We start from the raw sequence: 15,673 nt of genomic DNA, 5'->3' as shown, positions 1-15,673 counted from the left end.
CATCCGTGCAGCAATTCAGCCTGTCATCCAATATAAATGAATACCTATATAGTTACAGACCAAACAGTAACGTTTCAATTTAACGTCCACATATATCAAAAGAATATATAGAATGAATACCTATAAATGTACATGTGGACAAAACATGCATCCACAAAGGAAAAAATAGAAACAAGTACAAATATGTACATTGTAGAAATCACATCACTTTATTGAAATACATAAAAACATATTGGCCATCAAGACCTAAAATGAGACACACAGTTAAAATACAAAGAAGTGGGGAACACCCGATTATGACACAATAGAATATACTCAGAAAAACCCAAATATAAAAGGTAGTTCAGAAAGGCATACTATTAATGGAAAAATCCAGAAACCACTGCTGTAATATAAGTTGCCATGCCAATGCAATGACACAATCAATGGATGACCAGCAAGTATACAAGGAAAGGAACATACAGGACACACTGGTATATGTGCGAACAGTATAGCAAGGGAATAACCGAGATTCAAGCCCGGTCCCAAAGAGTGTACCAACCAGTATAAGTCATAATAGTCCTTAGGGTGCTTGCTATACTGTTCACACATATACCAGTGTGTCCTGTATGTTCCTTTCCTTGTATACTTGCTGGTCATCCATTGATTGTGTCATTGCATTGGCATGGCAACTTATATTACAGCAGTGGTTTCTGGATTTTTCCATTAATAGTATGCCTTTCTGAACTACCTTTTATATTTGGGTTTTTCTGAGTATATTCTATTGTGTCATAATCGGGTGTTCCCCACTTCTTTGTATTTTAACTGTGTGTCTCATTTTAGGTCTTGATGGCCAATATGTTTTTATGTATTTCAATAAAGTGATGTGATTTCTACAATGTACATATTTGTACTTGTTTCTATTTTTTCCTTTGTGGATGCATGATTTGTCCACATGTACATTTATAGGTATTCATGTCATCCAATATAAGCCTGATGGACAAATTTAAGTTACTGATGATACGCTAAATTTTATGTGCGCTGTACTCTATGGGGCTTGCACTGGGAGGAGGACCCCACACCTCAGGAATTATTGGGGGCGGTCCCTTCCTCCTTCTGGGTACAGTGTAAACAGACGAAGGATGCATGTCTGTGGCCCCTGTGACTGTTAAAATTATTGCATACAGCCCCAATCCCCAGTAGTGCCCTCTAAGCCTCCCACAGCTGAAAAGTACAGATATCCAGATATGTCAGTACATGGAAGAAGGGGGTACTGAAAAAATGTGTATCTCCTTATAAACGCCCCTCTCCATCAGAATGCCAAACAACTTCCTACCTTCCTTGGTCTCATAGGGTACTGTAGAGAATGGGTGCACTCTGCTTCTGCCATTATGCAACCCCAATATGATGCAATAGGGCGGCAACCCATTACTTTGAAAGAGGTAGAAGTTGAGGCCATCAACGGTCTGAAGCATGCTATTGGTTCTGCCTCAGGGCAAAATAGGAAGAAAGGCCAAATACTGAGACCAGAGGACATGCCCGAAGCGTCCTGTGGCCTCCTACTCTGGCAGGCTTGATTATGTCATATGTTGGTCACCATCTTTTATCTGTGTAGTACCAACAGCTGCTCTACTCAAAAACAAGACAAGAGACAGTGCTAGACTACCCTCTAGTTCTCATGGTGCCCCATTTAGTTAGCAAGATTCTTAATCAAACACACACTAAACATATGTCTACATCACGTCTCACTAAGTATAAAACCAGTCTCTTCATCCCATCTAACCTAACCTGTACAGAGATGTAGTGTTGAACCCTGCTACATTGCTTCCGCAGGATCCAACAGAGGAGGAAGAGACGGATAGGTTATATGATCAATGGGAGACTTTTGAGAGGGAATGGGATAAGTCGCAGGAAACAGCAGACAGTGAATTTCCAAACTGGTGGGAAGTCGATTTTCCAGTGCATTTGATTCCCTAGCACCCAGCCCACCAACATAATTGTCTTGCATTAATATAAATAGAGATGAAAACATTAGAAAATGTAACAGAGGATCCACGATCTAATCCAGATTGAGTTTTTTTTGTAGATGTCACAGTGTCCTTCCCGATGCACATTTGCCTATAGTAAGTCTTTAATTATAGGAAAAAAATGAAAACGTTAAAGAACAGTACACATATTTGGTATCACAGCATTCGTAACGACCCAAACTATAATGTTATTTTTCCTGCAAGGTGAAAACCGCAAAAAAAATTATCGAAAAACAATGCCAGAATCACTATTTTATAGTCACCACCCCTCCCAAAATAATTTTAACAAGTAGTTTTTTCTTTGTAAAAGTAGTAAAAAAAACTATATACATTTCGCATCACCGTAATCGTATTGACCAGCAGAATAAAGTTAAGTTGTCTATTTCACTGCACGGTGAAAGCGGTAAAATCAAAACCCAAAAAACAATGGAGGAATCACAGTTTTTTCCAATTTCACCCCGCAAATTTTATTTTCAGTTTCCCAGTACATTATATGGTACTTTAAATGGTGTCAATAGAAACTACAACTCTTCCCGCAAAAAATAAGCCCCAACACACCATTCTATTGATGGAACAATAAAAAAAGTTATGGCATTTGGAAGGCGGAGAGTGAAAAACTAAAATGGAAAAGCAAAAAAGTATCAGTCCTGCAAAGGTTAATTCATTTCTAATTAAAAAAACAATTATTACCACATGTGGGGTATTGTCATACTCGGGAGAGATTGCGTTACACATGTTGGGGTGCTTTTTTTTACTTTATCCCTTGTGAAAATGAAAAAATTCAACATTTTAATGGACAAAAATGTTGATATTCATTTTCACGGCCTAATACCACTAAATTCTGCAAAAAACCTGTGGGGTCAAAATGCTAAATATACCCCTAATGGGGGTCACTTTTGGCCTGTTTCCACTATTTTGGTCCCTCCAGGACATTGCAAATAAGAGACAGCACTGAAAACCATTCCAGCAAAATCTCCACTCCAAAATCCAAATGGCGCTCCTTCCCTTATGATCCCTGCTGTGGGTCCAAACAGCAGTTTATTACCACATATGGGGTATTTCCGTAATCGGGAGAAGATGCTTTACAAATGTTGGGGTGCATTTTCTTCTTTATTCCTTGTAAATATTACAAATTTATATGTTTTTTCAGAAAAAAAGTAGATTTTCATTTTCACAGACTAACTCTAATAAACATAGCAAAATACCTGTGGGGTCAAAATTCTAACTATACCCCTAGATACATTCCTTGAGGGGTGTGGTTTCCAAAATCAGGTCACTGTTGGGGGGGGTTTCCACTGTTTTGGCACCACAAGATCTCTTCAAACCTTACTTTGTGCCTAAAACATGATCTAAAAAAAAAAGGAGGCCCCAAAATCATGTAGGTGCTCTTTTGCTTCTGAGGCCGGTATTTTGGTCCATTAGGACACTAGGGCCACATGTTGGATATTTTTCTAAAAACTGCAGAATCTGGGCAATAAATGATTGTGTTTCTCTGGTAAAACCTTCCTTGTTACAGAAAAAAATGTATTACAAATGAATTTCGGCAAAAAAAAAGGAAATTTGTAAATTTCCCATCTACATTGCTTTATTTCCTGTGAAACGCCTAAAGGGTTAAGAAATTTTCTGAATGCGGTTTTGAATACTTTGAGGGGTGCAGTTTTTAAAATGGGGTGATTTATTGGGGGTTTCTAATATATAAGGCCCTCAAACCACTTCAGAACTAAACTGGTTCCTATAAAAATAGCCTTTTCAAACTTTCTTGAAAATGTGAGAAATTGCTGCTAAAGTTCTAAGCCTTGTAACGTCCTAGAAATATAAAAGGACGCTCAAAAAACGATGCGAACATAAAGTAAACATATGAGATCAGAATAAATAAACAGAGCAGGGAGCCATTAAATGTCCCTGCTCTCAGCTACCAGAGGTAGCGGAGGGTTGAGAGCATCCCTGCTCGAACGGGTGAGATCGATATTAGTATCGATCTCACCCGTTTAAACCCTCAGATGCTCAATAGCGTGCGCTGTATCGGAGTTGTTTTTGAGAGAGGGAGGGAGCTCCCTCTCATCCCACTGACACCCCCGCGATAAGTGTCTGTGTCTCTGATGGCAGCCGGGGGCCTAATAAAGGCCCCCAGATCTGCCTGTAGTGAATGCCTGCTAGGCTATGCCAGAGGCATGGCCTAGCAGATGCCTGTCAGTTTTACAGAAGTAATGCAGTGTATTATAAAAGCGATCAGAAGATCGCATATTAAAGTCCCTTAGTGGGACTAATAAAAAAGTAAAAAAAAAGTTTAATAAAGTTACTTAAAAAAAATTGGAAAAAAAAATTAAAACCCACTTTTTCCCCTTACAAACTGCTTTACTATTAAAAAACAAAACAAAATAAAGCAAAAAATTACACATATTTGGTATCGCCGCATCCGTAACGACCCCGACTATAAAGCAATTACATTATTTAATCCGCACGGTGAAATGGTACCAATAAAAACTACAAATCGTCCCGCAAAAATGAGCCCTCATACAACTGCATCGGCGGAACAATAAAAAAAAGTTATGGCTCTTCAAATATGGATTAATAATTTTGAAAAAAAAAAAAGTGTTTTTACTGTGTAAAAGTAGTAAAACATACAAAATCAATACAAATTTGGTATCGTTGCAATCGTAACAACCCGTTGAATAAAGTTATTGTGTCATTTATACCACACGGTAAACGGCGTAGATTTAGGACACAAAAAAGTGTGGCGAAATGTCAGTTTTTTTCGATTCCCCCCAAAAAGTTAATAAAAGTTAATCAATAAATAATACGTACCCCAAAATGGGGCTATTAAAAAATACAACTTGTCCCGCAAAAAACAAGAACATATACAGCTATGTCGACGCAAAAATAAAAAAGTTATAGTTCTTCGAATGTGATGATGGAAAAACTATAAAAATGGCTTGGTCATTAGGGCCCAGAATGCAAGCAGGGGGAAGGGGTTAAAGAGGTAAAAACACTGATTAGGAAAATTAATTGATAAAAATGTGCCGTAACTTGGCATCTGAATGCGGCCGTACTCCCATATATTGGGGGGGGGGGGGTTATTACTAGTTCTACACAAGTAGACTGGTATTTTATGCCGGAAGTTAGTGGCCGCTCATGAATACTAAGGACTCTTCCTCACGTCGCGATGCGAGTGCTGCAACGATTAAACTGTTTACAAAAGCTATAGCACACAGACACATAAAACTCAACGCTGAAATCACCGTCTGCAAAATCCTTATGCTGCCCTCAGTAAGAGAAGAAAAAGGGGATCTTTAAGGGTATGTGCGGACGCAAAATCAAAAACGTCTGAAAATCCGGAGCTGTTTTCAAGGGAAAACAGCTCCTGATTTTCAGACGTTTTTTATGACACACTCGATTTTCGCTGCGTTTTTTACGGCCGTTTTTGGAGCTGTTTTTCTATAGAGTCTATGAAAAACTGCTCCAAAAATGGCTGAAGTGACATGCACTCCTTTTTTGTGGCCGTTTTAAAAAACGGGCGCGAAAAAAAGCGTGCCATTGGAACAGAACGCCGTTCTTCCCATTCAATCAATGGGCAGAAGTTTGGAGGCATTCGGCTTCCAATTTTTCAGCCATTTTTCGGGACGTTTACAGCCCGGAAAACAGCTGAAAACACTGCGTGTGCACATACCCTAAAACAATGCCAATTTTTTATTTTCTATTAGTCTTTTCATAGAATTGTTTTTTGTTACCAAGCCCACATACCTCAAATTCCTCTGCAATATTTGGTCCCGCCAAGAACAGGCGAGTGTTGAGACATTCCACAGGACCAAACTGAGTACTAAAGTCTTTGTACTCCTCAAACACTTTGGGATACATCGCAGCAGACATAATATCCTCCGGAGTGATATCATCATATTTGCTCCTTATACCGTCTTCCAGCTTAGTAAAATCCATTGGTGGCAATGTGGCACCAGGTCTACCTTCAATGCGTGGCAGGTCTTTCAAAACCTGTATGTCGAGATAAGCAATTGATTTGAGAATTCCTGAGTCCATGGAAAAGGTACTTTTATCAAACCTGAACTAAATGAGTGTCCCACCGAACAATTAGGAAATCTATCAGCATATACTGTTAAAGTTACTGCTGGAACGACTATTTCCCACAGCGTCAACATACTTATTGTGCACATTGCGGAATGAAACACAATACAAATCTGTAAGAACAGCCATTTGCAAATATGCAATAATCCTTTCAGATTACATGCATTAATCCTTACATGTTATTTTTTTATCATGTATCATTTATCATCAATACAAACTACATACATTAATAAATCTCTTAGACCTCATATAATGCTCATTTTAATATCAGGCAGGAAAAATGTAAGAAAGGATTACACAGCTATGACATGGATTTTCAAAGTAAGTACACCAGCTGCATCAGGTCTAAAATCTATTTAATAATGTATGCAGCCTGCCTGCATTGTGAAATCTACTGACAGATCCTCGTTAAATATCAAATCTCTATTTTATTGTGTTCACAAAGCAACATAAATGTAATATTTTATTTATCATTGCGAATACATATGTGGGGGAGATTTATCAAAACTGACGTTGTTGCCCATAACAACCAATCACTGTGCAGCATTGATTTTTCAAGAAGAGATAAAAGCCGAGCTCTGATTGGTTGCTGTAGGCAACAATGACAGTTTGTCTACTAGTTTTGATAAATGAGGCCCACAGTATTAAGAGTGGCGAAAATCAATAAGGCTAGGACAATTAGAGAATCGAAGTTGAAAGTTAGGAAGTCATTAATAATCATAAAAAACGGAAGTTACCTTTGAGCGTAATGGTTCTGGGAAACCACCATAAGGAATTCCAACATAACCTTGTAGGTATTCCACCACAGAGAGTGGGAAGGAGAGTTCATCTGCCATAGCTTCAACCTGCTCACGAGACAATCCATTGTGCACCATAAACTGTGCCAAGTCTCCCACAATCTTGGAGGAGGGTGTTACCTAATTTGAAAATGGCAAAAAGAACGGCACAGCTCGGGATAAACTGATAGATCGTTAAAGCGCTTGTACATGATTAAAAAACATGCCTAGTTTATTTCAGAAACAGCGCCACACCTGTAAACCTGTGTCTGGTATTGCAGCCATGTGTTTCTAATTCAAACGGCTGTGTCCAGTACCTTGCACTGTTATACTGCAATTAGAATGGAATATTGGCCTAGGCCCCATGCACACGACCGTGCCCGTAATCGCGGCCCACGATTGCGGGCACGGCCGTCTGTAGCATGGGAGCACGGGCCCGTATAACACGAAAAAACTGACATGCTCAATAATTCCCGGCACAGTTCTATGGCACGGAAACCCATCCGTAGCAATATGGAGAGGTGTCCGCGGCCAATAGAACAGAATGGTCCGTAAAACGGTCGTGTGCATGGGGCCTAATTGAGTAAAAATATCATGCATTCAGTAAACATGAATAAAATGTAGAATTTAAAGGCATATACCTATTTTTATAAAGTGATAGCATAACTCTAGGATGTGCCATCACTTTATGGTCAGTGTGGGTCCGACTTTTGGGACCCCCACTGATTCTGAGAATGAAGGAGCCGCTGCACTGATTTGGCAATGTGTTTCCTTTATTGTTTTACCCTGCACAGTGGTGTCCCGAAAACCCGCTGTTCAGGGAACTGCAGTACAACCACATTCAAGTAAATGCCGCTGTGCAGGGAAAAATAGAAAGGGCGCATTGCTAAATCAAGGCTGCAACCACTTTATTCTCAGGATTGGTGGGGGTCCCAGAGGTCAGACCCCCATGATCATAAAGTGATGGCTTATCCTAGCGATAAGCTATCACGTTATAATATAGGAATAGCCCTTTAATTACCATTATATGTATGGCTTTGTGGTTTAGCAATAGTATTATTCTTCTGGTGAAAGTAATGACAAAGACATTCCCTTATTGCGTACAATTAAAATTTGTTACCACTTTAGGTTATTGTCTGTCAGGCTGTCACATTTGCTATATCAAAACATGAACTTTTATTATAATAGCCTTTGCTGTAAATGTAAGAGCAATCACAACCCACATACAGGAGACATAGCCAGACATGTTATTACCTTGATAACATCTCCAAGAAGTTTGTTGGCTTCAGCATATGCCTTTTTCACCTCCTTGAACTTGTTTCCCAGACCCATGCTGTGAGCCTGGAAATGAAGGTTGGTGTATTGGCCTCCCGGAATCTCATTCTCATAGACATCTGCATTTCCAGATTTCATGGTTGCTGTACAGTCAAAGGGAGCGTAGAGACCTCTAGCTACTTCCCAATACTCACTATAGTCAAAAACCTTCTCCAGATGGATTCCTAAGGAAAGTAAAAACCAATGCTTCATACAAAATTATTGAAAATGCATTTACAAGGGTTGTCTGTAGATAGAAAAAAAAAAAGGATCTGCTCCTTTTCCTCAGAAACAGCGACACTCTTGTCTATGGTTTTGTCTGATACTGCAGCTCATTTTCATTCATGTAAATGCAGCTGAGCTGCAATACTCAACACAGCCCATAGACAAGAGTGGCGATATTACTGAAAAAAATAGAACCTTTTTTTTCAGACAACCCCTTTCAGTGCAGAAGAAAAACTTGCTGAGAAAGAAAAATAGTCCTGCAACATTACAAATAAAGGGATGGTTGACTTTTTAGCTTGGAATCCAGACCTCAATTGGGGCCCCAGACTCTGCAGAAAAAAAAATAATCCTTCACAGCTTTATTTTTTTCATTTTTGGGGCAATAAAATTCTATAGAATCCTATTCTTCTGAGAGAGGGTATCGGAGTACGGGCTCAATAGAAAGTCTATGAGACCGTACTCCGATACATCGGCGTAAGTTTTCATTTTCATGGCCCAGTTCGAATAAAAATCTATTAAACACCTGTGAGGTCAAAATGCTCACTACACACCTAGGTGAATTTCTTGAGGGGTGTAGTTTCCAAAATTGGGTCACTTTTGAGGTGTTCCTTTGTTTTGGTACAAGACTTCTTCAAACCTGACATGGTGCCTAAAATGTAATCTAATAAAAATAAGGCCCCAAAATCCACTAGTTGCTCCTTTACTTCTGAGGCCTGTGTTTCAATACATTAGGGCCACATGTGGGATATTTCTAAAAACTGCAGAATCTAAGCAATAAATATTGAGTTGCGTTTCTCTAGTAAAACCTTCTATCTTACAGAAAAAAATGGATTAGATATGAATTTCAGCAAAAAAAATGAAATTTTAAATTTCACCTCTACTTTGCTTTAATTCTTGTGAAATGCCTAAAGGTTTTCAAAAAAACTTTCTATGAGAAATTGCTGCTAAAGTTTTAGGCCTTGTAACATCCTAGAAAAATAAAGATGTTCAAAAGCTATGCCAATCTAAAGTAGACATATGGGAAATGTTAATTAGCAACTATTTTGTGTGGTATAACTATCTGTCTTACAAGCAGATTCATTTCAATTTAGAAAATGCTAATTTTTGCAATTTTTCGCAAAATTTTGGTGTTTTTCACAATTAAATAGTGAATGTATCGAGCAAATTTTACCACTAACATAAAGTCCAATGTCTCACAAGAAAACAATCTCAGTATCGCTTGGATTGGGGAAAGCATTCCAAAGTTATTACCAAATTAATTGACACGTCACATTTTAAAAATGGGGCTCTGTCATTTGGTCCAAAAGCGGTTGGGGCGGGAAGGGGTTAAAAGAGTCCCTTGTAAACATATGATGTGCGGAGAATGTTTTTTAACAAAATTAAGAGCTAGGGCCCCCTTAAATTTAGAGTTAACTCGGACATCCCAACTTAGAACTCGAAGAGGCGCCATATTGCATTTCATTTATATTGAGTAGCCAGAGACCAACATCTACCAGAGTAAATATACTACAAACAGTACAAAACAGTATAATTACCCAAGAAATCCCCTATAAAGAACTAAACTAGAATAGTGTAGACCTATACCCCCTAAGGCCCTGTGTGTAAAGGATCTGCCAGACACAGCTTCTGTGTCGATGCCCGTGGTTAATCAGTCTGCACTTGCTCCTAGGTCTGATAGAGTGACTCGATCTGCTACCACTCAGGCTGGTAGGCTGAGGAGTGGGAGAACCTATCACAGCCTGGCCAGACGGTTCTAGCTCCCGCCCTCGGTCTATTTATACCTTCATTTCCTGCTCTTCCTTTGCCTGCGATTCTGTCTGGTTTCCTGGCTCTGCTGTTCCTGCTATTACTATTGACCTTTGCTTCAAATTGAGCCTGGCTTTACTGACTACGCTCCTGCTCTGCGTGTGGTACCTCGTACACTCCTGGTTTGACTCGGCTCGTTCACTACTCTTGTTGCTCACGGTGTTGCCGTGGGCAACTGCCCCATTTCCCTTAGCTTCTGTGTACACTTGTGTGTTTGTCTGTCGTGCACTTATTGAGCGTAGGGACCGTCGCCCAGTTGTACGCCGTCGCCTAGGACGGGCCGTGCAAGTAGGCAGGGACTGAGTGGCGGGTAGATTAGGGCTCACCTGTGTCTCCCTACCCGACATTACACTGTGTAAGAATTTTTCTCTTCCACTCTCTTACTGGGTTAGATTATAATGTTAGGCACAATAAATGAAATACAGGAGTGAGTGTATACAAATGTATATTGTATAAAGCGTGAAATTACTTTCGTTTAGTTTTTCTGAGATTTATATGGAGATATGTACACAAAGACGGTCATAAGCAATAAACTTTAAAGAGTTACTTTTTCCTGATCATTAACAATAAATACATTACACTTTATAGGTTACCATACATGGACTCTCCACACACTCCAGTAAGTGTGGTCTTACACGGCCCAACGAGGGCCATGTAAACGAGCATCGATCAACTAGACAGCTCGTTGATTGGCAGTCATTTGCTCCTCCCACAAGGAGCTGGTATGGGGACGAGCGCTCGTTACTCTGATTGCTCGTCCCCATACAGTTCTATCGTGTTGGCAGCACATCTCCATGTTTACACAGGGAGATATGCTGCCGACAACGATGAAAGTTTATACATTTAAAATTTTGCTATCAGCCGATGAACGAGTGGCCTCCCAAGTAGCTGCCTTCGTGAGTCATTCTTGGGTTTTTATACCCCTTTGTCTGCCCCTCTTGGAGACACATAGTCGGACCAAAGAACTTCCTCCCTCATGTTACATGTAAATATAGAATACGGATGCCACCAAGACTTAATGTCCACACTACTGGTTAAGAGATACCTGTGAAACTCTGGGTCCTTTGTTGTGAGAATCAGGGTAAACAATGACATGCAACTATACCCATAATCCTCCCAAATAAGAGACCCTATATGATATTACATATAACATTATGTGTTGCTTTCATTTTCTGAAACCTTAATTTCTTATACCTGTTCAAATCTGCGTTGAAGGCTCCGTTAGGCAGAGATTAACGGAAACAATAGCGCAGCATGCTGAGTTATTGTTTCCGGTAAAACCACGCCCCCACCCATGGAACCTATTAAAGTCAATGGGCCTTACTAAATATGAAAAGAGAACAGTGGTCCCTGACTAAGCTAGCAGCTATCACACGTAGCATTGTCCCGAGAACTGACCCATAACAAAGGTTAATGAACTAAGAAAAGCACATTATATAGAACATCAGCAATTTGTGTAAAGTGCTATACAAAGATAAGAACTCCTTGATCAACTGTTAAAGTAAATTCTTATTCTGAAGAGTATACCCTAACCGACATTGAACCACCACTCTTAGAGCATCTCCACCAGGTTCACACGGCGCAGCATCCGCCCAGGCCAGGGCTTCCCTAGACGACAGAAAAAACCCAGATACAGGGCCATCTACCACCTGCAACTTCGTAGGGTATAACATGGCATATTTATATCCCTTCTCTCTTAGCTTATTGCGAGCCTCTGTAAATTGAGTTTGTTGTTTCTTGTGTAGAAGGTGGTACGAGTATAAGGAGGCACGCTAGTTTTTAAACAGGATATCCCAATTCCCCTTTTTCCATGCAGCTTGTAAGATGGTATGTCGGTCTCTGAATTGTAGTAAACGAGCAAGTCAGTCGGGGAGGGCCACCAAGAGGACCAGGGCGAGCAGGAACCCAGTGTGCCCTTTCAATTGCATAAAGGGAGAAAAGGCAGTAACATTATGGGTTTCTCTAAGCCAAAGTTCCAGAAAACCCACAGGGTCTGATCCTTCTGATTTTTTCAGGCAGGCCAACAATAAGGACATGGTTACGTCTTAGTCGGTTTTTAAAATCTTTAGCTGGCTCAACTGGGGCCTCCATTAACCAATCCGCAAATCAGTAATTTGAGTGGGCATAGGGGCTGAGGTATCTTCCACGTCAGAGATTCTACACTCCTTTCAGTAGTGTGTTCTCTTATTTTCTGCACATCATATCTCAGTATAACAAAGTCCTGTCGCAGGTCATCAAATTTGTTAACCAGCATGGACTGACATGAATTGATGGCAGCCAATAATTCTGCAAACTTTGTATCCATGTGTGAAGAAGTGGCCAACTGGTCTTGCAGGGACAACGGCCTAGAGGGCTCATAGAACTATCAAATAGTAACAGGGATGGAGTAGGAGAAGCAGTCTGAGGTTGGGCATGAGGCCTGGAAAATTGCTCAAGCTTCTTAGTCGCACTAGCTTTTATTTTGGTCGGCAGAGGTAGTGTTATCATCCAGAGCAGCTAGGGAATCACACAGGGTATCATCCACTGGAGATTCATTATCAGAGGTAACTCTAGAATTCCCAGCCAGGGATTAGCCCCTGCCCTTCCGTCTACCGCCACTCATGACAGGACATGCAGGGTACAAATACCCCACTAATATCCAAGTTGTAACGTCCACAGTCGCGGACCGTCGTTCTGACTCACCCCTCGACGGCCGCGGCCATGGATCTGAGTGCTGGCCCGCATCTCTTCCTCAGGAGACGCTAGCACTCACTTCCGCTCCGCGGTGTCCCGTATGTTACAAATTAGCCCTAATCACTCTGAACTATAAAAGGGACTCTGCCCTTTCACTCCTTGCCTGAGCATTGTTTATATTCCTATGTTAGTCTTGCAAATGGTCCCTTAGTCGTATCCTGTTCCCGTGCCCTTCTACCTGTATCCTGTGTCCCGTGCTGTATTTGTTTCTGTGCCATCTCTAGTGCTGGAGTCGTGCTGTGCCGTCTACTTCGCCTGCTGACTTACACCACGTCTGGTGTCATCCACCACGTTTGGCATCTCTTGCCGCCAAGGTCCCATCTGTGCCTAAGCCGTTGCTACTGTCTGGATTATTACAAGTTCCCTTGTGCTTGGACTGTATATTAACTTAGTATACTGCTGTTGGGCCAGCTGCTACTCCACTATGGCGGTGTGGCCCAGTGGGTCTACATACCCACAGATCGTGACACAAGCATATAGCAGTAGTAGGATCAGAAATTATGGGAACGAACAGTCATATAGGCAGGCTTCTGCAGCAGGGTCTGCATAATAAGCTATTGGAAATCTATAATGTCCATCACCCCCAGACCACCACAGGGTATTAAGAGAGGAGCAGTTGTAACAGTCCTGTTGACCACACTAATCCAGAGAAGTGAAGGCAAGGATAGGGAAAGGCGTATAAGCTCAGAGAACCTACCTCACGCCATAGAGCACAAGTCCCAGGATGCAAGATGGTGCCACGGGAAAAAGCTAGGATCTCCACCCCTAGGGAATGCCCACACAGCACACCTTCACAGCTCCAGATCTTTCAACCGGTCACAAAGATAGGACAGGACTGGAGCGGCGGTCACAAAGATAGGAGAGGACTGGAGCAGCGGCACAATGCCGCAATGAGTACAGACGCCAACCAGAAGTGACTGAGGCCTATACTCCACACCCAGGTAACATACTGAAGGTCGTTAAAGGTTCACTAGAGCCAGAAGACCAGGGATATATAGCATAAACATGGGGGAGAAAAGCAAGTAATCTTCTATGCTTTCTGAGGCACAAAAAAAACAGGAAGGTTCCGTTCTAATCAGGATGTTGGATCAGAGAGCTCGGGAGCTTAGTGAAGCACATCTGCTTTGGCAGACATCCGGCCACACCCCCGCAAGGAATTTATAAAAAGGTAATAATACATTTGAAATCACAGGTTTTTATCTCTTTTATACACCTGACAACCCTAAATGCTTCTGTAGCTGCTGCTTGACATTGATTACTACTACTTAGCTTACTTCTAACCAAAATACCCTGGTCCTTCTCTTGTTCTGTTATGCCCAGTTTTATTTAATTTGATGTACATGCCCTAATAGGGTTACTGTGGCCTAGGTGAAATACCCTACATTTTTCAACATTAAAAATCATCTAACTTGTTCTTGCCCACAATGCCAGCTTATCTAGATCCCTCTGTAATATTTACCAATCAAACTGAGTTTTAGGGGTAGTTCGCATAGCATTTTTTTGCACTGATTTTGACACTGAAACCACGTGCCAAGAAATGCCCCCCCATTGATTTCAATGAGAGGCAAAGGCATTTCTCTCCCGGGCAGCTTTTGGCCTCTTGCGGAAAAAAAAAACCGGCATGCTTTGTATTTGAGCGGTTTCCGCCTCTTACTTCCCATTGAAATAAATGGGAGGCAGAAAAAAAATGCTGCGCTCGTTTAGAGCATTTTTTGCTGTGGCTTTTAATTCGATTCAGCGACTAAAAAAAAGCGTAAAAAAACGCTGGCAATTCAAATTCTGCCTCAAAATTCCTAAAGGAATGTATTTTAGTTTTTTTAATAAAAATGTGTATCAGTGTGTTTGTTGCAAGTTTCTAAATACTTTTTATTAAAAATAATTTTTTGAGATACAACCGCTTTGTATCCTGTATGCAGAGCAGATGCATCTAGCGCTGATACAGGAATCCGTCAGGTCAGCGGGACTGATGGGTTCAATGCAGGACCCGCTGTCACTGAATACAGTTCTTAGCGTTAGATACAGCTGCTCTGTATACAGGATACAAAGCAGCTGTATTTTGAAAACTAACTTGCACCAAGCACATGGATACACATTTTTCTAAAAAAAATAAATAAATAAAAAAAAAAAAAAAGTTTCAAAGCCTCTAAGGACACGGCCAATTTTGGCCTTGATGACAGAACAATTTTCTCTCTTTCCTCACAACTTTTTATTTTTTGTTTGACGTAGCTGTATAAGACTTTGTTTTTCTGTGGAACGAGTTGTACTTTATATATAGCAAACCGAACAATGCCCCCAGGTATACCAATGGTCCTAGTGACTAATAGATTAGACCAGAAAAAGAAACAAGTCACGACCAGATAGTAGAAAAAATACAAAAAACCCTTTATTAAAGTCAATTAGGCACCAACACATAGACAAAACTATACAAGATAAAATCACATAAGCCCTCGTAAAAAGATGGAATCAGAACATGAAAGCAGCGTAGCCCCCCAGATAGTAATCCGGTCAAAGGATCGCCCAGAATGCTAAAGTGCATAAATCATCAATTTTAAGCAGGTGCTAGGTACGTTTGCACAGATTGCACTTCCAGTTGTCCATGTATCAATCACAAAAAGTATATAACGTATAAACGGCAGTATACCTACACCTACAGAGTACAGGAGTAGCTGGGAGATCAAAGCCGGGGGGGTCCAGCCGCTCATGACGAGCATACACATCAAGTGTCATCAGCCAGTT

At 40.8% G+C, this 15,673-nt stretch overlaps 1 protein-coding gene across 2 annotated transcripts in view; it reads right to left on the bottom strand.

The window, feature by feature from the left end:
• Positions 1-15,673, bottom strand: part of PC (pyruvate carboxylase) — a 417,282-nt gene that overhangs the window by 10,789 nt on the left and 390,820 nt on the right. For both annotated transcript variants that reach the window (XM_075837394.1, XM_075837395.1), the window contains exons 17-19: positions 8,114-8,358; positions 6,821-7,000; positions 5,748-5,993 (exon numbers count right to left, since the gene is read on the bottom strand). In XM_075837394.1, coding sequence (XP_075693509.1) covers positions 5,748-5,993; positions 6,821-7,000; positions 8,114-8,358 — 671 coding nt within the window. The remainder of the gene's footprint in view (positions 1-5,747; positions 5,994-6,820; positions 7,001-8,113; positions 8,359-15,673) is intronic.

The sequence above is a fragment of the Rhinoderma darwinii genome, chromosome 9, assembly GCF_050947455.1.
Source record: "Rhinoderma darwinii isolate aRhiDar2 chromosome 9, aRhiDar2.hap1, whole genome shotgun sequence".
Lineage (NCBI taxonomy): Eukaryota > Metazoa > Chordata > Amphibia > Anura > Rhinodermatidae > Rhinoderma > Rhinoderma darwinii.
The sequence above is the reverse complement of the archived record's forward strand: the minus strand, read 5'-3'. Positions and strand labels throughout refer to the sequence as shown.